Source organism: Lissotriton helveticus, chromosome 6 (assembly GCF_964261635.1).
Source record: "Lissotriton helveticus chromosome 6, aLisHel1.1, whole genome shotgun sequence".
NCBI classification, from domain to species: Eukaryota; Metazoa; Chordata; class Amphibia; order Caudata; family Salamandridae; genus Lissotriton; species Lissotriton helveticus.
In genome coordinates, this window is record NC_136067.1 from 647,937,586 (window position 1) to 647,962,506 (window position 24,921).

The following is a 24,921-nucleotide window of genomic DNA, read 5'->3' on the forward strand; positions in this document are numbered from 1 at the left end:
ACATTTAGATAATTTCTTAATATAGCCCCAAGATCCACTTTCTATTTGGTGCACTTTTGCACAATATTACGTAAAAATAATGAAACTGTATAAATAAAAATAATTACCTTCACTTTCCGTTCGCGGTCATCCAGTCTGCCCTCTGCCAGGAGCAGTTTCTGAGAAAGTGCCTCACGTTCACCAAGGTGCCTGTCTTCAGATAGCTTTTTCAGTTTCTGTAAAGAGCTGCTTGTACGGTATAGCTCTTCCTCAGTTTCCTTCAATTTGCGTTCTGTGGTGCGTTCCTGTTCCAGGGCTTTGCGCAGACGCTCCCGTATGGCTCGAAGCTCATTATTGTGCCGGGATATGAGCTGAGAGATCTCGCTTTCAGTGTCTTCAAACTTATTAAGGGCTTTCTCTTGCCGAAACTGCATTCTCCTCAATGCTTTGTTTTCCTTCTGCTGTTCCTCCAGTCGGATCTGCAACTCCGTCAGCTCATTTCGCAGCTCATTGATTTTCAGCAGTCGCGCAGACAACACTCTCTTTGTAACAAGATCAATGTCTTTGGGCGGAGGGTCCTTGTTGAGACTCTGTGAGCGAAATCCCCAACGAGCTCCTCTTTTACTTAGAGGCTGCTTCGAGTTGACTTTCCTCATGCCTGTTCAAGAGCAGTAAACACATTCATATTATTTTCTGATAGGGTGCACACTACATATTGAACTGTAGCTTGAGAGAGAGAGCCAGAAAGACACATGCATTTAACAGTAAAGCCAGCTCTTTAGGTCTTCTGGTAGAAAAGTGCGTTATTCTCCCACAATGGGAGCAGGAGAGAATTCCAAAACTTGGGACCTAACCCTGAACACCTTTACTCCACTAAAGAAATATATTTGGATCACACAATCTTTTATTAGTGTAAGTTAGGTGCCAGTGCATTGAGACATGTACGTATCAGGGTTAGGATTCTACATTGGCCATTACCTGCCTGTAGTCAGTCAACAGTCTTTTGCTGGAGCTAGACCAGTGTTGAGTTTTGAACACGTTCAAGACAGGCTACTTGACGTTCCTGGAAGGCCCTCAAAGTAGAAGTTATCGTGGTTGATATTGGAAAGGATCAGTCCATGCCACAACCTGATGTTGGAAATAAACAGAGCACTCTAGCGGGATGCTATGTTTTAAAGTAACAGTTCTTGGCTATATCATTGGTGCAGTAATGAAGACTTGTACCCGAAATGTCAAGACATTTTATTTAGCCGAGTCAAGAAATCTTGAGGGAGCACACAACAAGGTGGAAGTATGCGACGACTGGAATTTTGGGGGATCAAAAGAATTAATTCTGTTTTGAAAATGTTTTCAACAACCTTCGTTGTTCACTAATTATGGTTACATTTATTTTCTCTCGTTATAGTTGCATTTACGCTGATTCAAAGTAAAAGTAGAAAACAATCACAAGGCTATGCCTATAGAATTTAGTTAACATCCAGCTTCTCTCCAACCCCAAATGTCCTGTGTTGGAGCAGAGATCATCCCAAACCCTTTTTAATCACTCCCAAAATTTAGTGTCCCAGAACTTTACTTCTTCCTAGCTACTGAATCTGAAAATGTAATCTTGAGAAGATAGCTTTGTAGAAGTTTAAAATTAATCACAGCCTCTAAGTTAATTTCAGAAAAAAATACAAACGTTTCAGTGAATGAAATTAGTAGGAGTACAGGGAAAGGGACGAGGCTAAAGGAGAGCTTCAGACTGTTTAAATCAGAAATTTTATTTTACATTGAAAAAACCCAAAATAAAATGCAGCGTCGGAGGGAGAGAAAGATGGAAAAGCCATCACAAAGAGAGAAAGCAGGAACCTGGATGTGAGATAAAAAGGCAGGGAGTCTGGTGGTAGCTGGAACAGGCATGAGGCAGATGCAAGACTACACAGCCTTGTTATTCGGCATGCCGTTATTCAACGGCGCTGGTCGCGGGTTTATGAGCAGAGCTTTGGACAACGGCACTCATTCTTTTCCAAATTAGATACTGGAAACTTATACCAAAGAGCCCAAGTACAGCAGAGAACAGGCAGGCAGGCATGGGGGGCATCTGTCTTAGCCTTGACCAAATGAATTGTTTTTCTGTTCATAATATAATGTAAATGTATTAGTTTTTTGTTTTCAGAACTGTAGACAAAAGGCAATTTGTTTATTTTGGTTTACCTTTCACAATACATTATTTTTGACACTGTTTTACGGTTAGCTCCGCTTACATTATAGAAGGGCGCACAGATAACTGTAATCAAGGTATTAATAGGTCAGAAAAAATGCAATTATCACTCACATATACGAGTCTCCAAGGACCACACCATCTTAGCAGAGTATGCCATTGCTCTACTAAAGATTATCTTTTGTTTTGCTGTTTAAGAGAGGGCATGTTGCCACTTGATGCTAGACTGTGGGGGACCGTTTGTGAGGCATGCATGTACCAGTCTGTGCGAAGTCATAGGGAAAATGCAACTCTAAACGTAATGGTGATATCAAGTTGCAAAAAATACCACTGGGTCTCTAAAATTCCTCTCCAAGTACACCTCAGCCCCCCACCCCCTCCAGACCTCCCCCCATGTTCTTTGAGCTATTGCATCTTTAATATGCCAGCGGCACATATCTCTGACCCCTACACAGTCTAATTTGCAAGGTCCAGAGAAAGTAGTAGCCAGACAGGTCTTATACATATGAGGGGCAAGATCTCGTCATAGTCCCCACCTTTGACAGGGTGGCTCCGCTTGTTGACAAACTGGGCACAGGCGGAAAGCGTTGCCTTACACCACGAGGACACCCAAGGACTCCGCAAACAACCGATGGCAGCAGCATGGGATCTCCGCAACATCTGGCAATCAGATGATGAACCTCAGACACTTACCACAGGCCCTGATAAAACACCTGCAGTGACACATTGTGCAGCGGGAACACCCACAGGACATAGCGGATAGATCGCTGAATCGCCCTCTGTTCTCAAACCCCTTGCAGGTAACCAGGGAACACAACACTAGCTGGGAAAGGTGGATATCACGGCTGAGTGAAGCTGTGGGTGGAATGAAAGCACTGGGGAGAGACAGAGAACTGAGTTGGGGAGAAGTTTACACTGGTCATACCCTGACCCTGCCTCCCCCTTTCCCTCCCCCATCCCTTCCTCCCCCACCCCTGGCATGCCATACACAGACATGAGAACCGACAGCGCCAAAGGCAGCAACTAATTCCCGTTTGCCACACGTCACCCAGCCCAAGGTTCTTCAGTATCGCTCAATCTGGGAACCATTAGTAGCTGCAATGTGCAATGTTGCTTAACTGGTTTTGGACTGGAACATCCATGCCTCGCAGTCTGCCCATAACTGATGTATGTACATGTGTGATGCCTGTTGTTGGACCACAAAAATCAATAAGCAGGTCACTCAGTTCCAGATCTGCTCCACTCCCGATCATGACCAACACCAGAAAATCTTGCATGGTGGTTCTCTCACTCTCAGTTCTGGTGACCATGCCCTAAATGTTGATTCCTGAGAGAATAAAACACTATCTAAAACCAGTTGGTATTGTCAAGAGCATTAGGACCCATGTTATTTCCAACAGCATGATACTATTTCTTATTCCTAGGTAGGAAAACCTAAGAGAATGGCATGCATCTGCTTGGTGGTTCTACATATGCTCACACCCTTCTGCACCACCTCTTTCTTTAGTGGACCTGCAGCTTTGCCACAATATTATTGGAGGACACCTCTGAACTGCAAACACTACTCACCATGCTTCCTACAAAACTCATAAAACAAACCTTCACCTTCCAACCAGGATGTCACAGCCACTAGTTAATTTGAAGCAATTAAGCATTATTATTCTCTGTGTTCCCATCTTAAGAAACTACATTACTCAAAAGAACCTTCGAGCCCTCTTAGTGCATCAAGAGCTACATCAACTATTAATCACCATTAATCACCATTAACCCATTACTGTCTTCGGCTGTTTCAGTAGTAGTATTGTGAAAAACCTGACAGTCTTTGTTTCACTTAAACCAAACCATCTCAAATCCTATATCAAGAAACAATACTCCAGTCTAATGTAACAAAATCCCGCGCACACAGATTTAAGTATCAACAAGTAAAGTACTCATATACAAATTTCGTGACTTCCGGGTCGGGGACGCCTGTTACAACGAGGGTGATTGTACCAAGAATCTGGAAACCACACGTACCCATGTGGTGTTCTGTCACGAAATTTGTCGTAATACAGGATTTGGACATCTATACAATTATTTTTTGGATGGCACTGACCTGCAGTACCTGGGCGTCCTCTATATAAAGGGCGATTGGATACTTACGGCATCAATTTGTCGTCTTCGTCAAAAAATTGATTACCCTGCCGGGTTGGAATTATCACCGGACTTGGGCCCTAAAAGATAAAGATTCAGCCATTGAGCCCTGAAGAGTTATAGTGTCTGTGATTGTATTGACCTATAACGAAACACGTGTCGGCTGGCTGTCAATTTCTATTGGTGTGACCATCTAATAAAAGGAGTGACACATCAAAATTTAAAGAATCGACGTTGGATTGTTGTTTTCGTAAAATACATATATGAGTACTTTACTTGTTGATACTTAAATCTGTGTGCGCGGGATTTTGTTGCATTAATCTTAAGTGTAATTCTTTACATTTTAAATTGAGGGGTTTGTGTGGGGTCTCCCCTCCCTGCTTGCACCAGTTACTGCCGTTTGTTTTTCAATTTTGATATGTACGCTAATACTGTTTGAGCGCCATTTCTTCCCGCATACTTAATACCCTCTTGCTGTTGTTCAATACTCCAGTCTATTTGCTTTATAAATGTTCCCCCCAATAATTAAGTTATTAGCGGCCACTTCTCTGGTAGTTTTAGTCCCATTAAATGTTACTAACCTAGGAGAGCCTGATATAGGTCCAGAGACATTATCAAACAATGAATATAAATTAAATAACGTACATAATCAGTACTTATCATATAACTCTGCCATGGATCTGGCCCTCCTGGATCTAAAATTCCAACAACTACTACTCTAAAATTCAAACGGGCACTAATGAGGGTGGAGCAAGCTAGGTACCAAGTAGGGCATGCCTATGGTGGCTCAGTCTACGTGCTCCATTGATGGCATTGTGCAGAAGTCAGATGGCGAGAAGAGAGACTTCCATGGAAGTTTTTGGAAAATAACACCCCGCAGGGCTCAGACTGCTCAAGGGGTCAAAGAGCAAGTTATATTTCCCTGCACCTTTTGTCCAGAAAGCTGAACAGAGTCCTGGTGCTCACAATGAAGCTGAGCGACGGAGTCAAAGAATGTAGACAGTTATACATACCAAAGCCTGGAATAGCATGGTTTTGGGGAAAGATTATTCAGTGCAATAGAAATTATGGAAACTGGAGATGAAGTGGCTGCTGAACAGCTTCTTTTGCATTAAGCTTAGGAGGAAGGAATAGATCAGAGATTTGCAAGAAATCATTTTATGTTAGTACTCCCTTAGGCTGCAAAGCAGTTTAAATTAGGCGTAACAAAGTATGCTGATGGATGTTAAACCAGAACGTTCCTAGAACAGAGGATAACATTGAGCAGAAAGAGATTCTCAGAATGGTACACTTGGCATCCAGTTGTCAAACTGAAGGGGTTAGATGGGGTGCTTCATGAGGAGACTAAATCACAGACAACAGTGTTCTGTGGTTTGGTTATTTGAAAGTTTCACACTGAAAAGACCATTGAGGCTGTGGTATATATGGTGTAATATATTTCTTAGTGATAATCAAGTTATTTCAGAGCTGTGTGAGTTTAATTGGATTACAACTTCTTAACCACCTTATTTTACAGGATAAACCCGGCCTCCTTTCTCCCCTAGGGGCGTGAATGGGTATAGTAATGGATTTGGAGTTCATGTACAAACTGGATTAAGAGATTTATGGAAAATACATATAGATGGAGAAGGGTCAATACAAGGGAGTGCATGTCAAGTAAAACAGATGTACATTTATTGAATAAACTATACATAACGTAAACTTCTGCTTTTCTTGTTCACTGATAGAAAAATGTTGACTTTAAACAGAGCACTTATTACCCTAGGCTGAAACATGTTTCCTGTATCTTACTGATCCAGGACAGTTTATTTTTACACCAACCTATCAGATCCATCTCTATTCCCACTATGTGCTACTTTTCTTTCACAACCGTTTTTATTGTTTTCAGCAAAATCATATATTGCAATACAAATAAAAGGCGGGTGCAGAGATTGATGCAAAGGTATTGCTGAATTATATTGCAGATTCCTGTCCCCCGCTGTTTGACCCAGTGGTGGCTGAACAGCTGGAAGCGGAGATCACGGTGTAGGAGGCCCAGAGAGTCATTAATGAGTTGGCCAGGGGCAAGGTACCCGGTACGGATGGCCTGCCCATGGAATTCTACCCTGCCTTTTCGGTGATCCTTGCCCTAAGGCAGGTGGCAGTCTTCAATGAGGCGAGACGCACTGGCGTACTTCCATCTTTCTTGCGGGAAGCCTTAATAGTATTGCTCCCTAAGAAAGGCAAAGATCAGCTATTGGTGGACTCTTACCAGCCCCTATTCATGCTCAATATGAATTACATAATATGAGCAGAATATTGGCCAACAGGATGTTGCCACATATGACTACACTTGTGCATCCTGATCAATCCGGTTTTATCCCTACTCCCAACATCCTACCTTATATCGGTCATCTTAGCCAAGCCCTCAACTGCCAAGCAACATTACCGCCTGATACTCTGGTCATGGCGGTGGACATACGGAAAGCATTTAACTCCTTATGATGGGACTTTCATATGCTGTTCTTCTGGGGATGAGGTTCTGCGTGCCTTTTGTCAGATGGACTGAACTCTTGTTCTTCCTACCGCTGGCTAGAGTTCATACCGGCCCAATGATTTTTGAAATGTGTAGTGTGGAACGTAGTACTTGGCAAGGTTTCCCCCTCTTCCCCCCTTCTCTTCGTGTTAGCGATCAAGTCTTTTGAGTTGACTGTGCAGAGCAGGGGATATTACCGGGATTTGCAGCTGTTGGGGGACCATATGTATCTCTTTATTTCAATGCAGATGATCTACTCTTGTATATGCCACAGCTCAGCATCAATCCTTCCATTATCTGGAGGTGGAGGTATTTAGAACTCTCGGGCTACTTCAGGAAGGCAATTTTTTCAGGGCCCTGTCTGTTGCGTGGAGTTGGATATCCTTTTGGAGCACCCTACCGATTTCGCTTCACAGGCAGATTGCTATTCCTAAGATGGATTTATTGCTGCACCTCCTATACCTCTTTGCGGCGCTTCAAATTGAGCCCCGTGGGTCCTACTTCCAGGAACAGGATAGTATGCTTCTCACAATGTATTGGGGCATGTTGCGACACACAGTAACCCTCTGACGTAAGCAATTGCTGGTGGATGAGGGAGGGCTGGCTGCACTCCATTTCGAATTGTACTACCTAGCTGCTCAGTTGCAGAGGGTTGCTTGCTGGTGGACAGAACTCTGGGAGGCAGCAGGTGCCCGTGAGTGTAGGATGCCCGATAGGCCTCTCCTAACTCGCAAATTAATGTACCCTACTCCTGTCTCATTGACTCATAGGGATAAGATCCTCATTCGTACAGAGCACTACATATGGCCTAGGGCACTGCAGAGGACACATTCTAGGGCTCCATACTCTGGTGAACTCCTCCTGTTGATGGCCTGTTATTGGCAACTCCCGGGCAGCTGGGTTGGTTGGCAGTTTGGCCTGATGCTAGTGTTAAACATTTTTCTGGCAGATTTGTTCGTGGAGGGCGAGCTATGTGCTTTTACAGAACTCAGAGAGTTCCAAGATATCCAGGAAGGCATTTCCTGCTACACAGGGCTTTAATGGGTCTGATCCATAACTGGTGGAAGAGGGGTGTGAGAAAGTGGCTCTATACACACTGGACCAAGATAAGGTACAGTGTGTATAGAGTCCACCAACCCCAGTGGTATAACAGAGGTTAAAGTCAGAACTGACCTTACTCTCCAAAGTGGTAGCTTGGTCGAGCAGTAAGGCAGTACCAGAGGACAGTGTAAATCATTTGTTGTACACACCCAGTCAGCAAAAGCTTTCACACACTCAAAGACAGAACTCCAGGCCAATTGTTTTTATATCAAATATATACCGGTTTTAATTTTAGAACCAACAGGTATCAAAGTATACTGTTCTCAATCTGAGAGGTCTCCGATGAGTACTTTGCAGAAAGGCAATAAACTTCGTAAACACAATAGGTACAGGGGTTGCAGTAGGCAACAATTCTAAACACAATTTTGCATTGAGCTCAATGTTTTTTTTTTATTTAAGTACAGCTGATTACTTTGTTGATTACTCTGGTAGTTCCAGGACTGAATCCTAGATTCAGTCCTAGGATCTGAGCTGAAAACAGTTTAGTAAAAACGTTTTAGTTATTGCAGTGATTTTTAAGGAATATAAAGCTATTTTAAAAGTTCACACGTAGACACTTTTCAATGAAAATCTGGCACTGTTATCCAAAGGGAGAAGCTTCAGGTTGTAGTTAAAGTACAATCTCGTTACTTTTGTAATCCAGTACTGCGCTCCTTGGTCCAGCACTGGGGGTCTAAACTTAAAACAGTTGATTACGTTTCAGTATTTGGTATGATTTTTAAAGAAAATTTCAAGTTTTCAAAAGTAGACAATTACTAGAAATTTAACATAAAAGCACACAATGGATTCCTGTGGAGAAAATTCAAGTTACTAGTAAACCCGGCTAGGATTACTTTTGCGGTTCAGTACTGTGCTACAAGATGCAGTACTGGCTTCTCTCCTGATCACAGGTGAGTATTTCGGAATTCGGTTGATTTTATGAGAATATTTTAAGTTTTCAAAACTTCACACTTAGAAGATTTTTCGAGTCAAACCAGTCAATGTTATCCAATGGCAGGTTAGTTACCGGTTTCCAGGTGAGTACTCAACTGATGACGGTAGGGTTCTGGGCATAGACTCAGGGGTCCCCCAGGGTCAGGTAGGTACAGTTGGTTCACCCTCAGCGGCACAGGGGCAGCCCGGTGCAGAGGTAGTTAGGCCCAATGTTATTCAAAGAGGGGCAGGAGGCCTCCGGTTGGTGGCTGCTGGCTAGCAGGCCACGCGGCTGTGAGAGCTGGGCTCCTGGTCACTTGCTCAGGGCAAATGGGGAAGTAGGATAGGGCAAAGGGGAAAGTAGGATAGGACAAAGGTTGCACAGCCAGAGGCACTCGGGCGGCGGGTTGCAGGGTGCTCTTGAGCGCTCGGGCGTTCAATGTTATTCAATGGGCAAAGTAAAAAGGAAACAAAGACTGCAGACTTGGGGACGATGATTCCTCAGGTGCGACCACCACTTCGAGAGATAAGTTGGGATCTTGGAGAAGAGGTAGGTACCCCAAAGGCAGGCACAGGGGTCTGCAGGGATCCGGGTGCAGGGGTGTCTTTTGGTGTCGGGAATCTTACCCTCAGTTGGGGGAGGTGGGGGAGGGGGTCTCTGGTCCTTGAGGCTGCTGGCGTTGTCTGGGTCGTCAAGTAGGGCCTTTGGGCACTGGACTTCGGGTCCCAGTCGCCGGGGGGACGTCCTTGTGGTCTTGGATCACTTAGGCACGGGCCGGGCTCGTCGGGTGCAGAGTGGGCAGGTCTTGAGCTTCCTGGCTGGCACCAGGGGGGTGGTTGTGGAAGCAGAGCCTCTGCTTATGGGAGTTCCAGTCTTTAAGAGGGTCAAAGCGTGCAGGTCCTCCGGGTGTCCCAAGGTAGCTGTCCGCAGGAGACGCCGGGTTTAAGCAGGAGCAGGTCCCAGGATCGACAGGCCGGTAGGGCTGGGGACAAGTCAGTGGGTGTCGTCCCGTTAGCAGCTGCACAGCGGATCTTCTTCTTCTTGATCTTCTCTCTTCTTTTCTTATCGGGATCTGAGGAAGGAAGGTTCAGGGTGCCCCTAAATACTAAAGTTAGGGGCATTACAGGTAGGGCGAGGGCATGGACCAATAGGTCCCTGTCCTGGGGTGGGTACACCAGCTAGCCTGCTCCTCTCCTGTGGGAGGGGGGCAGGAGCCTAGCTGTGATTGGGCAGGGCTCCCCATCTTCAAGATGGCCGGAGCCTGGGGTCGTGCTTCACCTCGCCTTTCCCACCTGAGGGGTGGGGTTGGCACAGGCTGGCACACCCCCCTTCCTGACGTAGGGTTTCCCGCCAGTCTTCCCTCCAGAGTGGGGGTTAGAACTGGTGGGGGCCAGTTGCTGAGTACAGCAAATGGTCTGGAGAAGCTCACAGAGGCGGCATGCCTTTGAGGCTTCCCCCTGCCCATCCTGGGGGAGGAGACCTAGCACCTCGCCCAGGATGTGCATTGTTGCAGGCCCAGGAGAGCAAGGGGCTCTCCACCCAGGGGTCCAGCAACATGTCTGCTGTGTGGCAGCCTTGGCAGCCACTCAGTCCAGACGTGGATTGTAGGTTAGGTTTCAGGGGGCATCTCTAAGATGCCCTCTGGTGCATTTTACATTAAACCTCAAACTGGCATCCGTGTGGGTTTAATGTGCGGAGCAGTTTGATACCAAGCTTCTCAGTCTTCAGTGAAGCCATCATGGTGCTGTGGAGTTCGTAATGACGACCTCCCAGCACCATATACTCTTAAATGGCAGCACTCTGTCGTTCGAGCTCCGGCGGGAGCAACAACAAAGCAAACCGTTGAGCGCTTGATGGTGCCTGCTTGCACAGGGTGGTCACTCCTTGACCACAAGGGAGATTCTTCAGTCTTCTACGTCGAGTAGGATATCGAAGGGTCCAGAGTTTCGTATCAGAGTTTCAGTCAGGATTATCTAAAGTCTATGGACACAGCTCCTACCTTTATTCCAAATCAAGGGGCTGGATTACCTGCTAGGTCCCTCCTATGGGTGGGACCCAGGAAGGGGGTGGTTACACCCCTTTCCCTTTGTCCAGTTTCGCGCCAGAGCTGGGGCTGGAGTGCCCCAGCACCGGTTTCAACTGGCCTATGCATGGGACACCTTGTGTGCCCCAGGCAGTGTCTAGTTTCATTCAGCCCTCCCTGCCCCAATCCACTATCTCCTGTCTGTTATGTTATGTTATGTTATATGTGCTTGTATAGCGCACGGCTGCCCCAGCGAAGGGGCGTCCCGGCGCTTACTGTATGAAAGAGGAAAGGGGAAAGGGTCAGGGAGGGAAAGAAGGAAGCTTATTGTTGACAGAAGAGGTGTGTTTTGATTGCTTTCCTGAAGGTCAACAGATCTTGTATCCCTCGGATCTGGTGTGGGAGGCCATTCCAGAGTTTGGCGGCTAAATATTGGAAGGAGCGGCCACCCATCCTGGCTAGTTTGATGCGAGGTACCGTTGCTAGGTTTTGTCCTTCTGAGCGTAGGGCGCGTCGGGGGACGTAGGTTGACAAGAGTGGGCAGAGCATGGGGGGGGGGGGAAGCAGTTTTTAGGATTTTGAAGGCTAGGCATAGCGTTTTAAAGTGAATCCTTTTCTCCATGGGGAGCCAGTGGAGTTTGATATAGATGCTAGCCACAGAGGTGTGGCGAGGGAGACCTACCAGAGCCCTGGCGGCGGCGTTCTGGACTCGCTGGAGTCTAGCTTTTTCTGCCACGCTGGAGTCTAGCTTTTTCTGCCACGTTAGCTCCTAGTAGGAGAGAGCTGGCTTAGTCCAGTCTTGAGAGGATGGCAGCTTGGACTATCATCTGACGGGTTTGGTGGTCAAAGAATCCTAGGATGGGTCTAAGGTTCCTTAAAATGCCGAAGCAGGTGGCTGCCACTTTTTTAGGATGGTGAGTAAATCTTAGGGCAGAGTGTACCCAGACTCCTAGGTTTTTGACACATTCCTTCCATTCACCTCCCTGTGACAGGAAACCTATTGTCCAAGCCTCCCTCGCTGGAAGGGCTCCCAGCAGCAGGAGGTCAGACTTGTGTCTGTGGCAGCAGCATCCATTTTGTGATGCTGAGGCTCTGGTTAACTTTAACCGGGATTAATGGAAGTAACAGCCAGGGGTGGCAAAATATATGCTGCAGCCCCTGGTAGGCCTTGGGTGCACCTATTCCCTGGGTACCTATGGTAAGCTGTACAGGGACTCCTAAGAGTGACCCAAATCCCAATTGGTGATGTACCTAAAGTACATGGTGTGAAATTTAGAGAGAGAACAGCAGGGCTGTGGGTCTGATTAGCAACCCCACAGCCACATAAAGTTAATTGTACATTTTGAATTAACAAGCAACCAGACAACTGCAGGTTCCAGGAACACCAGCCGTCGGGGTCAAGCAGTGGAGGCTTAGGCGATCAGCAATTTCCACTCTCCTCTCTCTCACTGAGCCGCCTCTCCTGTAGCTTCTGATGCGGTCGCGGCGAGGCGCTGGAAAGCTGGATCGGTGGAGCGGCACGGCCGAACTCCTTGCTTCTTGCTCGCACAGCACAACTCAACTGACCACTGGCACTGGCAGCCGGCAGCAAAACACGGTCTGGAGTCAAGGAAAGATTCTGGATGTTGGACAAACCTGAGTTTGAGGTTCGAGAGACATTAGCAATCATCTATTATTTTTTCAGCTGGTTGTTCCTGGGCTGAGCTGCTGAGTGGTACCCCGGCTTCTGGAATGCTCCTGCCGCTGTGGGGGAGCCTCACTACAATCCCCCCGCCGCTTTCCGGACTGTCCCCGAGCTGTCCAGGAGCTCCCCTGGCCCCAGCCGGCTGCCTGCCGAGAGCCTCGCAGGCTCCTGCCGCTACTGGACCGCTCCCGTTTTTTTTGCCCGGCGCCGCTGCTGAGGAGACTGCGAGCTCTGGCGGCCCCCTGCGCTCACGCTCCCGCGCTCGGCACCGCACTACACGGGGGGGGGGCAGGGAACAGGCAGGTCCTCAGCCTAAAAGCCGCTCGCACCAGGGGAGAGGCGGAGGGGCCGAAGACGGTCAAATCCGTGGCACTGCCTGCCAACGCGTCCTCTCACTCGCGTCCTCCAAGGCTCTGCAATCTACTGCGTCAGTCTGCTCACAAGGAGGAAGGAAGGAACTCAAACACACATTAAGTCGAAAACCAGTGAAGCAAAAAGCAAAAAATGGGGTGACCATAGGATAGCAGACCCTACTCTCTTACATATGGGACACAGGGATGTGTGCCATGTCAACTCTCTGTTTAGTTCTGTACTTAGACACTCAGTCTGCAAAGACAGTGTGTGGGTGTCAGGGTACAGGGGTCCTAAGGGTGGCACAACAAGTGCTGCAGTCCTTAGGGGTCTCCTCTGGTCACCATGCCATGAGTACCTAGGGTACCATTTACTAGGGGCTGATAGGTGGCCAGAGATGCCAATGGGGTTTTGTTTCAACACAGCTTTAGAGAAGGAACACAGGCCCTGGGTACCTGGTTGGCAGGAGCCCAGGGCACACTCAGTCAAAGCACATCAGCAGTTCAGCAAAAAGTGGGGGCATACCAATGCAAGAAAGATGGTACTTTCTCACAAGGGGTTTCTCTGAGCCCCTGAAGCATGAATGTCTATGATATCATTTCTCATCTCAGGTCGAACCAGGGCAGTATTGTGTGATGCTGTGAGGCACATAGATTAATCTCTCTTCCCTCGGATGCTGATGGGAAACTGATTGAGACCCTGTACTCTTCGTCTTTGCTTGGAGGTTGATACTGTCATCCTCCCATGAGGTATTCCGGAACACTAGGTTTAAACCCCTTCAGTTTTTTTTACCTTCACCGGACATATCTTACACCCACAGGGCTTACATGCTATGTTCCCTGGAGTGCCAGTGCACTGCCCTCGTGATCATGTGCCGGAAGCAGGATTTTTCCATATAGTATGGTCCTGCCCGTTCTTAACCATGTATTGGTCTTCTATGATGCAGGTGCTCCAGAGGGCCAATATTAGGCAATTTGAAGGCTCCCCACAGCTTTGCTTACTAGGCCTCCATGAGCTTATAACTGCCCAGAAGGCATCTGACTAAATTGTTGATTTGGCTCCGACACTAGCCAAGAGACAACTGACGATGTGTCAGAAGCCTGCCTCTGGCCCTGATCTGGGCTGCTGGGGTAGAGAATTGAGTGAATGTGTGGACTGTGAGAGCGGGGCATTGCGAATGGAGGAGGCTAGAGTGTTGCAGAGGGTTTCTTTGTTACCCGCATGGGACACTATTGGCCGCTTGCCCGAGTTTGGACAGTCAAGGGAGGATCAGGGACGTGGTGCTTTCCCCTTCTGCTTCCCCTTCCTCATCATCGTAAACATCCCATGCTCTTGATGAGATCGGATCACATGCTGCCCTCTAATTTTACCTTTAGACTACAAAAGCCCAGTCTTAATGTGAATGTGTCATATTTTTTAATAAGAGGTCTGAAGGAGGGGGTGGTAGTAGCCATATACCTTTAGCCTGGAGGAGCAGCACTGGACCCGGTCCCCTGATTGTATTGGGGGATCCTTGTTTTGGCATTGGACAAATAGTTGCCATTACCCATTCTAGGACTCCCGCTGTGCCGGGATACCTGCATATTTTACTGCTGTCAACCTGGTTCCCACCTGCCTGTTTGCTTGATACTTTGATTGTTTTTTTCTGCGGTATTGCTTTATTCTTCTGGAGCTTCTTTTTTTGTTTGCTATTGATTCTTTTGTGATGAAAATGCAACAAACAAAACAAGCATTGGAAATGCAATAGGGCTCGCATTAGTAAAGTTCGAGCTATTGGTCTTATAAATGAATTTTTTTTATGTATGTGTTATTTTTTTAAATAGCTAAATTAATAGCTTTGTCGTTTACAATGCCACTAGTTATAACTTTCGCAAATGTGACACCTATAGCATTGGTAATGCAACATGTTTTGTATTTACGTGACTTAGATGTATTGATATTACAAATAACAATGGCTTTTAATTTTTTTAAATAATTAATACTTAAATAATTTATTTAATTTGTAATGGCAATAGCTTAAACTTTTATAAATAACTTTTGTGAAGATTATGTTCAGTGTTTTTTATTGTGATGAAAATCCAAGAACAGAAGTGAAATATTAACATCTTTTTGTGATTTGTAATAAAGCTTGAAACATTGAAAGAACATATTTGAACCAGTGATGCTGTGGTTGCGCTGAGTGATGCTGTGGTTGCGCTGAGTGATGCTGTGGTTGCGCTGAGTGATGCTGTGGTGGTGCTGAGTGATGCTGTGGTGGTGCTGAGTGATGCTGTGGTGGCGCTGAGTGAGGCTGTGGTGGCGCTGAGTGGTGTGTGCATCGGTGGAGCTTAGTGGGTGCATTGGTGGAGCTGTTTGGTGGGTGCCTCGGCGGAGCGGTGTGGTGGGTGCCTCGGCGGAGCTGTGTGGTGGGTGCCTCGGCGGAGCTGTGTGGTGGGTGCATCGGCGGAGCTGTGTGGTGGGTGCATCGGCGGAGCTGTGTGGTGGGTGCATCTGTGGAACTGTGTGGTGGGTGCCTCGGCGGAGCTGTGTGGTGGGTGCCTCGGCGGAGCTGTGTGGTGGGTGCATCTGCGGAGCTGTGTGGTGGGTGCATCTGCGGAGCTGTGTGGTGGGTGCATCTGCGGAGCTGTGTGGTGGGTGCATCTGCGGAGCTGTGTGGTGGGTGCATCGGTGGAGCTGTGTGGTGGGTGCATCGGTGGAGCTGTGTGGTGGGTGCATCGGTGGAGCTGTGTGGTGGGTGCATCGGTGGAGCTGTGTGGTGGGTGCATCGGTGGAGCTGTGTGGTGGGTGCATCGGTGGAGCTGTGTGGTGGGTGCATCGGTGGAGCTGTGTGGTGGGTGCATCGGTGGAGCTGTGTGGTGGGTGCATCGGTGGAGCTGTGTGGTGGGTGCATCGGTGGAGCTGTGTGGTGGGTGCATCGGTGGAGCTGTGTGGTGGGTGTATCGGTGGAGCTGTGTGGTGGGTGCATCGGTGGAGCTGTATGGTGGGTGCATCGGTGGAGCTGTATGGTGGGTGCATCGGTGGAGCTGTGTGGTGGGTGCATCGGTGGAGCTGTGTGGTGGGTGCATCGGTGGAGCTGTGTGGTGGGTGCATCGGTGGAGCTATGTGGTGGGTGCATCGGTGGAGCTGTATGGTGGGTGCATCGGTGGAGCTGTGTGGTGGGTGCATCGGTGGAGCTGTGTCGGTGGAGCTGTGTGGTGGGTTCATCGGTGGAGCTGTGTGGTGGGTGCATTTGTGGAGCTGTGTGGTGGGTGCATCTGTGGAGCTGTGTGGTGGGTGCATCGGTGGAGCTGTGTGGTGGGTGCATCGGTGGAGCTGTGTGGTGGGTGCATCGGTGGAGCTGTGTGGTGGGTGCATCGGTGGAGCTGTGTGGTGGGTGCATCGGTGGAGCTGTGTGGTGGGTGCCTCTGTGGAGCTGTGTGGTGGGTGCCTCTGTGGAGCTGTGTGGTGGGTGCCTCTGTGGAGCTGTATGGTGGGTGCCTCTGTGGAGCTGTATGGTGGGTGCCTCTGTGGAGCTGTATGGTGGGTGCCTCTGTGGAGCTGTATGGTGGGTGCATCGGTGGAGCTGTGTCGGTGGAGCTGTGTGGTTGGTGCATCGGTGGAGCTGGGTGGTGGGTGCATCTGTGGAGCTGTGTGGTGGGTGCATCTGTGGAGCTGTGTGGTGGGTGCCTCGGTGGAGCTGTATGGTGGGTGCCTCGGTGGAGCTGTATGGTGGGTGCCTCTGTGGAGCTGTGTGGTGGGTGCATCGGTGGAGCTGTGTCGGTGGAGCTGTGTGGTGGGTGCATCGGTGGAGCTGGGTGGTGGGTGCATCTGTGGAGCTGTGTGGTGGGTGCATCTGTGGAGCTGTGTGGTGGGTGCATCTGTGGAGCTGTGTGGTGGGTGCATCTGTGGAGCTGTGTGGTGGGTGCCTCGGTGGAGCTGTGTGGTGGGTGCCTCGGTGGAGCTGTGTGGTGGGTGCCTCGGTGGAGCTGTGTGGTGGGTGCCTCGGTGGAGCTGTGTGGTGGGTGCCTCGGTGGAGCTGTGTGGTGGGTGCCTCGGTGGAGCTGTGTGGTGGGTGCATCGGTGGAGCTGTGTGCATCGGTGGAGCTGTATGGTGGGTGCCTCGGTGGAGCTGTGTGGTGGGTGCATCGGTGGAGCTGTGTCAGTGGAGCTGTGTCAGTGGAGCTGTGTGGTGGCTGCATCGGTGGAGCTGTGTGGTGGGTGCATCGGTGGATCTGTGTCGGTGGAGCTGTGTGGTGGTTGCATCAGTGGAGCTGTGTGGTGGTTGCATCAGTGGAGCGGTGTGGTGGGTGCATCGGTGGAGCGGTGTGGTGGGTGCCTCGGTGGAGCTGTGTGGTGGGTGCCTCGGTGGAGCTGTGTGGTGGGTGCCTCGGTGGAGCTGTGTGGTGGGTGCATTGGTGAAGCTGTGTCGGTGGAGCTGTGTGGTGGCTGCATCGGTGGAGCTGTGTGGTGGCTGCATCGGTGGAGCTGTGTCGGTGGAGCTGTGTGGTGGGTGCATCGGTGGAGCTGTGTGGTGGGTGCATCGGTGGAGCTGTGTGGTGGGTGCATCGGTGGAGCTGTGTCGGTGGAGCTGTGTGGTGGCTGCATCGGTGGAGCTGTGTGGTGGGTGCATACCCTAGTGAGCAACTAACTTTAACTCTTAGTACCACACCCCATTACTTGCCAAAATTGGGAGTAACTAAATATGTTTTTGTTTGTATTTGTGCAACCGTGTAAAGCTCGTTTATTCAGTTGCTGCTCTTTACTTTGTCATGATTGTTTGACATCAGATTGATAGACTTCAGTCAAAATTAAGTAATGTTAGGCTAAACGTGCTTCCCGGCGGGGCAAGGAGAGTTAAATGGAAAGGTAAACAAGTGTCGAAGAAACAAACAAATGTAGCCGTGCCTGGGCAGTGAAAGGGGATGAGGGAGGAGAAATGCGAGTCAAGAGAGCAGCAGCCTTTGATGTTGCCGCCGGCCGTGCAGTGAATAATTAGGGGAGGAGAAATGCCGGCTGGGGGAAGCTTGAGATGCCTGGTGGCTTTGATGTGCACGCGCTTTTTGCCAATGCGCTTGCGCATTGAGCTTGTTTTTCTCGGGCACTGCAACAAATCGCAGAGATGGATAAGCTCTGTTTAAGCCACAATATAGCTCGCCAGCTATGCGCATCAGCAGGCGAGCCCTAAAAAAGGAATAAGGTATGCTCTATGTAGAATACAGGTTAGTATACATTTAAATGGGGTGTTGCATACAATCCAAGAGGGACATCGCATCATGGCCTGCCTCACTGAAGACAATATGGAGCTCCCTCTCTCAGGTAAGTTTAAGGGCCATGTAAGGATACCCATGCATGTACCCGGAGACCTGTATATAGACAAGTAATCAACTTCCTCCCATGCCCTGTTGTGTGGTGCCTTTGCAATGCTGTGTAGGCAGGGGGGTCTGCATGTGGGTTCTGCCAGGTCTGCTGGATCGTATGCCGTAACTTTCAGAGGTGAGGTTTTAACCTGAGACAGTCCAAACCATTCAGAAAAGGCAAAGAAATCTATGAGAAAACCCTCCTCAAACATATCTCTAACAGAGGCCAATCCTGCCCACTCCCAGTGGGTCAAATCACAGAAAGAGACCATGACTGAGCGAGCTGAGAGATGCAACACGTAGAATCGCCAGAGCATAGGCAGGTGTGGTCTTAATCACTATGTGCCACTATAAAGTTGGCTAATTTTTTTTGGGGGGGAACACATCTTGAACCCAAGCCAAGAAGGCTAAGATCTCCAGCAAGGTGTCAGAGTCCATTTTAGTTAATCTAGGGATGAAGGTCAGTGAAGAGAAATCAGGGCACTTATCTAGTTAGATCCGTTTGTACTATTCAGGAACATTAACAAGAATATATTGCTGGAGCAACTTTGCACAACCAACTTCTGGTTTGTTCTTTATCCTTTTTTACTCGACAGGGTTAAAGGCCTGGAAATAACCTAAAATCAGACACATGTAAATTCTGACTTGTGGGATTGCTAAAGTATTAATATTGGCCTCCATCCTCTCGCAGCATTCACCCAACCCTGCACTTAGGATGTGCAAAATGCAGGTGAAACACAGAGGTTTCAGAAAGTGAATAATGAAGAAGATTATTTGAAATCAGTGGCCTGTCTTCAGGCTACAGATTCATAAATTTGTCGTGACTTTCTTAAATCCAACAGCAAAACAAAGGTTACTTTTTTGTTACACAGCTTGACGCCTAGTTACAGAATCGCTGGTCTCAACTGACCATGGTTTTATATTAGTTCACCAAAAGCTATAAGCACCTCAGGGCATACAAGGATTTCCAGGCAATACCTGGGCATTGTCTACTGTGATCTCATCTCACCTACCCATAGGCCATCAGTTTTCATAGATGCCTGCAAAGATCTCTCATGAGCAATTCCAGCCAGTGCAGACGTGTTCTACGTGTCTACTTCTCAATAGTCATGACTAGGGACCACATTTTCTTACTTTAAGATCCTTACACTGGCTTTCAGTTGGTAAGTAGAGGAAATTCAAGGTACTATTCATTTAACCTACTCCCAGAATGGCCATATTACTACATTTGATCATTCTTTACCGGTTTGTGAGCACCAGTCCTTAAATATATTGCTTATACAGGATCAACTCCCCATAAAGATTATGCCATGTTTTTTGGGGCACAGAAACCCCTGCTGCACCACATTAAGACCACTGAAGATCCCCTCACATTTAGAAAAGCCTTGAAGACTTATTGCTTTCGGTACAAGAGGTTAACATCCCAACCTTCTTTTCTGGATCTTTCAAGTCAGAAACTCCTACCCCAACACTAGTGTATTCCCTTAAGGAAACAATAACATACCAAACAATAAGTTATCAGCCACTTATGATGCAAAAAACTAAATACAGTTGGTGTAACAAAACAGGTATCAGGAAATATATTTGCAAAATGTTAAGTATGCAACTATATTGATCTCCCTTCCCTCACAAAATGCACAAGCAGCAGCGACAGAGGCAAACATAAGACAGAATGCATTAAGAATGACTTGCTTACCCTGGCTATGCAGAGGCGTGCTGGACCTCATACTTTTTTGAGCTTTTCTCCTAGGCATAGGGGACTGCGTCTTTGAGCTTGGTGTTGGGGACCGCTCAGAGCCATACGTTGTATTGTCATAATCATCAGAATAGTAGGAGTCACTGTTCTTATCAGTGTCAGAGTTTCTATCATGTTCGCGGTCCCGACTTTTAGTTCTTCCCCTCTCACCCATAGTTAGACTGCTCTCTTCATTCAGCTTGCTCTTCCGGAGTTGCCTTCTTGAACTCTTCTTGATATTAGAGTTAACTTTTCTTCTGGAGGGGCTCTTGCTAGCCAGACGATATTTATCAGGCGATTGGTTGTCTGCATGTTCCGAGCGTGGGCTATAGGAGCTCATTTTAGTAGTGAGCAACTCTCAGAATGCATTTTTCTAGAAATTAAAAAAAGCAATACACAAAAATAAAGCTTAATATTTTAAATGCTCACAGACACATATCAGTCTCATTACTACATTAACGTAACCAGTATTTAAATAACTTTTCTACATCGCACCTAAACACAACTATGGGTAGACAGAAAAACACATTAGCAAAGCAAATAAGTTTGTTATTTGTATGGATTGTGATTGGATGTGCGCATGCTGTACAAACGTCAAAGTTATTGGCTTTGCCACTGCTTGTTTGCCTGGCAGCAATGGAGATAAAAGTGGAGATAAAAGCATCTAAAAATGGGATGCTGCAGGAGAAACACGCTTTTTTCAGTAGTATAATTTTAAAGATTTTTGTTCAAATGTACCCTCCCCACTGCTGTCGGGCATCTCGTCCCCACTAATTTCATATGTAATTAACATTTTAACATTTAAAATATGTAATTTCTATCCTAAGAACGGAAGCGATGGCTCGGGTTATTACATACAAACACTTGGTATCATTCACGTTATTGGAATAGTCATTACGCGATCAAAGACCTACCGTCACGATGGTGAGAAAACATCATCTCATTTAGGTAAGTACAATCACATACGTGAAAGTACCTGCATCTCAAACCTCCCGACTCAAGCGGGAAGCAGGCGAAAATGAGCCTTACCTTCCGTCTCCAAGCGACAGAAGATTTCAAACATCCGACTGCCTTTTCTTTCCTATTGACTGCAAACAACTTCGATACGGTAAAACAAGGGAAGGTAATCATAAAGATGGTTTTAAATAGATTGACAGGCTAAGGGGAGGCACAAGGAGGGTCTTTGGGGCTTTACTTTACAACAAGCCGTCCGATTGGTTAGACAAAACGACCCGCCCAGAAAAAGACGGCCCACACATCCCCATAGAAACCACCACTCTACTGCTTACACACCGGAAAGGCCTCCCCGCTGCCCCGGGAGACAGTCCCTGTTGCTGCATAAGGAAATGCCTTCCTGTGCCCCCGGAAAGTATTGTACAACTGCTCGAGGGCCGGCTCTGCAGACTACGCTTTTAGTCGTGTGTCTGTCAGTGCCTGCACCTGCCTGTGACGAAGGAGCTCTGCTGGATAAATACTAGAACAGACTCTTCCCTTGATTCCTATTGTGAAGCGCTCTGACACATTCGGGTAAAGTCCGCGCTAGCTATATAAAAATGCATAAATAAATAAATTGATTGAGTATTTGACCGCGAGGGGGCTTATTGTCCGGTTGCACCGAGCGGGTAAATGTTGAGGCGTAGGTCTTAAATTAGGCTGGTAACATACACGTCAAAGGACGTAAACTACTTATAAACTCTTAACCCCTACACCGTACTCAAGGCTCAAGACCTAAAACAAGCCAGGGAAAATGTAAACATGAGGGCGGAGACGGGCTGCAACCAGGTCCAGGTTCATTGAAATCTGAACTCCCGTGGCTCATGAACACCAAACGCGCCGCCATTTTGCGACTGGGAGGAGGGGGGTGTGTTTTTTCTTTCTCTCCTCTTCCCATTGGCTGAAAATTCTAGCCAATGGGAAGAGGAGTGAAAGAACATGAAATAAACACGCACCTCCAATCCCAAAATGACGGCGCTTAAACTGACAGACGCCCCTCTTCTCTAATGGCCTGCCTCCGTTTAGGAAGCCAGCCAATGAAGAAGAGGGGCGGGTTCCAGCCCCACACTAGGAGACACAAGGCAGTCCGATGTTTGAAATCTTCTGTTGCTTGGAGATGGAAGGTAAGGCCCATTAACATTCAAATTCTTTTAAAGACCTGTGAAACGTTCGGGTGCGGCCATTTGTGTGCCCGGGATCTGTCTCATCCCGGGCTGCCACACACGGAGGGGGTGGGGGGCATTCTGGCTGAAGCCTGGTGAGTCCAATGGGTGTTGCGCGCCTGTATGTGATTGTACTTACCTAAATGACACGATGTTTTCTCAACATCGTGACGGTAGGTGGCCCTGTCTTTGATCGAGTATTGACTATTCCAATAACGTGAATGATACCAAGTGTTTGTATGTAATCATAGCTGCCAAGGTTTCAGATTGCTATGTGTGATATTTGTATAATATCAGTGTAATTATGAGTGACATTTCAACCACTATGAGTGACACTTTCTCGCAAGCAAAATCAAGCAATGAAGACGAAGGAAACCTAAATATCAGAAATTATACCTATTAGAGCAACGAAAAACTCTAAGATCTTTAAACGGCTGCAAAGCACCTGGGATGGAAGGGCACTACACTAATCTAGTGCCCTTATAACCTGATTGTATGTACCGTTCAATCAGGTAAATAACAAGATGGTCTCCACCAGAGGCGCAACTAGAGCCAAATTTCGGGGGGGGGGGGGGGGGGGGGCTGAGAATTTTTTTTGGGGGGGGGCTGAACCTTTAATCTGTAGGCAGAGTGGAGCTGCAGGGCCTCCAACAAGGGGGGAAACAACAGCAAGGCCTAATTAACATCCAAATGGTCTTTTAAAGACCCGTGAAATGTTCAGGTGTGGCTGTGTGTGTGCCCGGGATCGGTCTCATTCCGGCTGCCACACACGACGGGGGGGGGGCGCTGAAGCCCGGTGAGTCCAATGGGTGTTGCGCGCCTGGTCTCCACAACTCAATGCTGGACTTCCCTCAAGCCTACAAATAGCCTCCGTAGAGCCTCTGCCATCCTGTTTCCGCCACCTTACCCTGTGTTTGGAACAGACTCTTTCCTTCCATCATTCAGATGTCTCCCCTCCACCACGCCTCTCCCTTTACCTTATGAGACTCCCCTTATATTCAGTTCCCTTCCACCTCTTGGCAGACCTGGTAAGTATTTCAACAAGAACTCATTGCTACAAATATTTTCGAACAGGCTCTCATTAAACCAAATTCACAGCTGGGCTCAGGCATGGTAACAATGTTCAGCTCCCAGAGCAAAATGATGTTTATGCCCTTAGCCTTCATATTTGAGTCTCTTAATGCTCACCAAAATAACAGTTTGCATTTCCTTTCCTCTAACATTTCAATTTCACATCCTGAAAAAAATATATCCATCCTGGCTGTCTGCGGAGCACTGCCAGTGTCTGGGCAAAAAAAAGAGAAGTTCTGCCAGGTTGTGGGGGCATTGAGGGGAGAGGTAATGCCAGTATCGGAGCAGAACAAAAAGATGATGAGTGGAGAATGCTTGAATTAATCTCAACTACTGGCAATTACTGGGGCCTTGTTCCAGTCCATCCTTGCTTGCCCGCGCTACAAAGAGTCCAGCTAATTACAAATCAGCCTTGGTGCTTTTCCAATGGAAATAGCCAGGCCTAGAACCCTACAGTTGGGAGCACACCTGAAAGTGACCTGGCCTGGCAGTGAGAGGAGCAGCTCTGTCATCGTCTCTTGGAGAGAGATAAACTATTCTGCCAGGATGTGATCCCCAGAGAAAGAAGAGCTGTGGTGGATTCTGGGGCTCATAGAAGCACTTCCACAATGTGGGCGGTGAGAGGAAATGCTCTGCGAGGTTCTGGGGCCATAGAGGGAGATGTTATGTCTGTACCGCCGGATTTAAATAATCTCAGCCACAGGTAAATTACTCGGGCCGTATTCCAATCCATTTTATGCCCATTGTACACAGAGTTCAGCCATGTGCCGGAATGGGAGGTCCCAACAACATGAACGGTTGCACACAGTCTAATCCACATGTGTCACCTGAGAAGTGTGTTAGAGTAACTAACATGACCGCCCCGCACTGACTGCAGGCAGCCTCCGGATCCCGCGCTGCCTTTCAGGAATTTGTGTTATTAACACACACACACTTGCCTCGGGGGCTGGTGGTAACTTACTTCAACTTCATTGCTGCTTGACTCACCTGTGCCAAACTAGAAATGACTGACAGGGAAGGCTGAATCAGTAGATAATCACGTTCTGCAGTGTACCAATAGGAATAGTGTGTGTGCAGCCCTTGAGTGTCATGCTTCACTGCAGGCTGTTTTCTAGAGTTGCTACCAGGCCCCAGTGAAGTCACAGTAACTGCAGTGGCCGGTGCGTGCTTGAGATGCTTTGTGTCAGCTGAAGGCAGACTGGCTCTCCCAAGTCAGTGTGCCGCCACTCGCAGGGGATTGGAGTACAAAGAGCCCACACGTGACTGGAGGCAGGAGGGCAGATGAGGCCTAACAGAGTGCCTGTCCTCCACACACGGGGATGGTGGTGCTGGGGGCTGTTAGGGCGGGCTGTGGCTACTACAGGACTGGCGCAAGGCAATTAGCGAGCCCACTGGCTACAATCATGTGCGTGAGGACATTTGTTAAGTTGCGGCCGCCGCCTGCATGCGAGCTCTGCCATAATTATAAATAATGTTGCCATAACTGTACCTGAAATGCTGCAAGTTCACAAGAAGGCCGGTGGGGTCGGGTCTATCGTGGATCACACAAAGCGCGGCAGTCTAATTTGCGAGCGCCAGCTGCCATACGCCCATTACACAAGTTCATTCATGCCCCCTCTTGTGGCCCAGCCATGGCATGAGAGCGACTCGAGTCTCGCCTGCACTTTCTCAGATGCCCCCGCCGCTTCTGCATAGTTCCTCCTGACGTCACGTGACTGCACTCT

The 24,921-nt window shown here is 48.1% G+C and overlaps 2 protein-coding genes across 4 annotated transcripts in view; one reads left to right on the forward strand and one right to left on the reverse strand.

Annotated features, from left to right (window-relative positions):
* The window catches only part of LCA5 (lebercilin LCA5), a 271,514-nt gene extending 250,380 nt beyond the window's left edge, over positions 1-21,134 (reverse strand). For 2 of the 3 annotated variants that reach the window (XM_078648109.1, XM_078648107.1), the window contains exons 1-3: positions 21,000-21,134; positions 19,932-20,343; positions 108-637 (exon numbers count right to left, since the gene is read on the reverse strand). In XM_078648109.1, the coding sequence (XP_078504235.1) occupies positions 108-637; positions 19,932-20,310 (909 nt within the window). In that variant the 5' untranslated portion in view covers positions 20,311-20,343; positions 21,000-21,134. Of the gene's footprint in view, positions 1-107; positions 638-19,931; positions 20,344-20,884 lie in introns of all 3 variants that reach the window. The other variant, XM_078648108.1, reaches the window with a different exon arrangement.
* An 897-nt stretch (positions 21,135-22,031) lies between these two features.
* LOC144762828 (uncharacterized) overlaps positions 22,032-24,921 on the forward strand; it is a 111,772-nt gene continuing 108,882 nt past the window's right edge. Inside the window, exon 1 of the mRNA XM_078648110.1 lies at positions 22,032-22,087. The gene's annotated coding sequence lies outside the window, so the exon portion shown is untranslated. The remainder of the gene's footprint in view (positions 22,088-24,921) is intronic.